Source organism: Penaeus vannamei, chromosome 42, assembly GCF_042767895.1.
Source record: "Penaeus vannamei isolate JL-2024 chromosome 42, ASM4276789v1, whole genome shotgun sequence".
Taxonomy (NCBI): domain Eukaryota; kingdom Metazoa; phylum Arthropoda; class Malacostraca; order Decapoda; family Penaeidae; genus Penaeus; species Penaeus vannamei.
This window is the reverse complement of record NC_091590.1, coordinates 1,575,457-1,577,956: the sequence shown is the minus strand read 5'-3', so window position 1 is coordinate 1,577,956 and position 2,500 is coordinate 1,575,457. Positions and strand designations below refer to the sequence as shown.

General features: G+C 33.6%; 1 protein-coding gene across 5 annotated transcripts in view; it reads right to left on the bottom strand.

Moving 5' to 3' along the window:
* Smyd4-3 (SET and MYND domain containing, class 4, member 3) overlaps positions 1-2,500 on the bottom strand; it is a 143,906-nt gene that overhangs the window by 2,247 nt on the left and 139,159 nt on the right. For all 5 annotated transcript variants that reach the window (XM_070118727.1, XM_070118729.1, XM_070118728.1 and 2 more), the window contains 2 exons: positions 2,365-2,500; positions 1-1,976 (listed from right to left, as the gene is read on the bottom strand). The exon at positions 1-1,976 is cut by the window's left edge and continues 2,247 nt beyond it; the exon at positions 2,365-2,500 is cut by the window's right edge and continues 41 nt beyond it. In XM_070118727.1, coding sequence (XP_069974828.1) covers positions 1,752-1,976; positions 2,365-2,500 — 361 coding nt within the window. In that variant the 3' untranslated portion in view covers positions 1-1,751. The remainder of the gene's footprint in view (positions 1,977-2,364) is intronic.

Sequence of the window (2,500 nt, the reverse complement as noted above, 5' to 3'; positions counted from 1 at the left end):
AATAAAAAAATATTAACAATAATCATAATAATAATCAGAAAAATAAAAATGATACAGAGACACTACAATTTAAAGGATTCATAATGAAACATAACTCTTAAAAATGAAATAATAATAATATCATCACTCAATCCTGACACAAATGCAGAACATCATACCTTATAAATTGCACAGGGTATACTCAACACAATCATTTGGCACTAAAAACACTGCCGACTACACACCTACATATAAGAGAATGAAAAACAGAATGACCTATGACCTATGTACTTCATCATACATACAGGACATCAGATAATAAAAATCGTTAAAGGTTCAAGGTTTCTGCAATACGTCTTCGTCTTGTATTGATACAACCATTATCTTAATCATTATTGATACTACAAAAAAAGTAAAAAGAGAGAGAGGAAAAAAAAGGGGGGGGGAGGTTAAATACCGTACAAGAAAAATGAAAAAGAAGAAAACAAATGTCAGTTTTTGTTAACATCCGTATGGCACGTTATTTCACAGTAATCGGTTCTTTTTTTAATGTAAAATTTTACTTCCCATTAACTTTTACTGGAGAAAATGAATTTTTATCTCCTGCTTTTGTCTGCATTTAGCAAAAAAACAAAGGACATAATGTCTATAATTATCCATCCCCTAATGCTTATGTCCAAAACTTATGGCAGAGACTAACTTGGATGTTCTCTTTTTTTTCACTTTAGGGAGATTTCGGTCTTTGTTCTATCAGTGTGAAACTTCTCTCAAACACATCAGCCAAACTGACCAACATACGATATGTTTCTGATGGTTGAATAAATACTCTTTTGACACTCACTGTCTCGACCTTATCAAAAAGTTATTGTGTGCGACTCTTAGCTGCCATGAGCTTTGTAACTATGATCATAGTGTAATCGAATCTTATTACTTTATTTCTCATACACACATAATCACTGAATGAACATTTACAATGATCCTTAGTCGGGGTCAAAATTTAAGAGGAAAATACTATGCCATCCGGTAATTAATCATAGTTTTCCTAATTGATATTAATTTTCCTTGGGTCATTAAGAAAGCAGTCTAACTGACACTATCATCCGCATTCTCCAAATCCTCTCATCATTGCTCCACCACGTGTAACAAAAATGTACAGATATTTACGGTCACCCTCAGTTTCATCCAAGGTTTGAAGGAAACACATTGCCAGTCAGTGATTTATAGCAATATTCCATAGACAGGAAATATTATCTCTACCCACTCTTAGAGAAAAAATCTAAAAGAAATATCTTACAATATACATTTAAATTACACTATCATATATATGCAAGTGAAAATTCACTCTTCCAGGACAAGAATAATGTGTAACTTTTAATTCTAATATTTCTTAAAGACTTTCATAAGAAATAAACCCAATTTGTTACCTTATTTAATCGCTTAAGCAAATAACATGCTCAGCAAAGCAATACAACTAATACCATTTCTTTTTCTTTTACCTTAATGTAATAAATGACTTTTAATTTCAATAGACTTTACTACATACACAGCAGCCTAGTCAAAACTATGGTGCTTTTGTATATAGGATTTGTAGAAACATTTCACCTATTGACCTTACAATAATAACAGTTGTCCTGATATACAAATGTGTAACTTTCACAAAACACATGGCCATTGACAAGCCTTGGAAGTAAAGCTGTTTCCATCCTTAGAAAAAAAAGAAAAGAAATTAAAAAAAAAAAACTGCCTTGAATGGCTCTCCTCCATTTTCCAGCTTAGGATTCTTCAGGCTTGGGGTCGGGTTTGGGATCTCCTACTCTGTGGTTGCCCGCGTGGAGACAGCAACGCATGTAAGCCTCCTGGGTGAGGTGGTAGTCCTTGTAAGGTGGGTATAGGACTGCATCCAGTTGCTTCATGTTCTCAACAAGGAGAGACTCTGCCTTCTCCAAGTCGAAGGTCTCCATCTCTTTACATGCGGCCTTGAATGTCTGCTCAGTGTTCTGTCAAGAGAGATTGAGGTAGTTTAGCAATGACTTGGTTAACAAAGGATGATACATGTTAAGTAATGATGTTTATAGAAAAAAAATTATGTGAATTTTAAAGATGAAAAAAATAAAAAAAAATAAAAAGTCATTTGCCTTAAGAGGTAACATAATACTGACACAGACTCAATATAAACTTCACAGATGAAACTTAGGCCTATCACAATAAAAATATAAAGCAAATAGTAATATATCCATAACAGGAATCAAAATTGATTCTGCGATAAAAATAAAATATATCTTCCAAAATAGAAATACTTTTATAAATTTTTCTTCAATTCTTTAACTGCATTTCCTCCCCAGTATCTAACTGTCTCACCCTATCAAACAAATTCAACCTTCGTACCTGCAAGTTCTTCAGAGCTCCTAGGATATTTGTCTGGTCTCCACAGCGGTCGCACTTGAAGAATGGTATGACTGTCTGGGCAATGTTGACTGGCAATGGACCTTGGCATTTGTGGCATTTGAAGTACATCACTTTG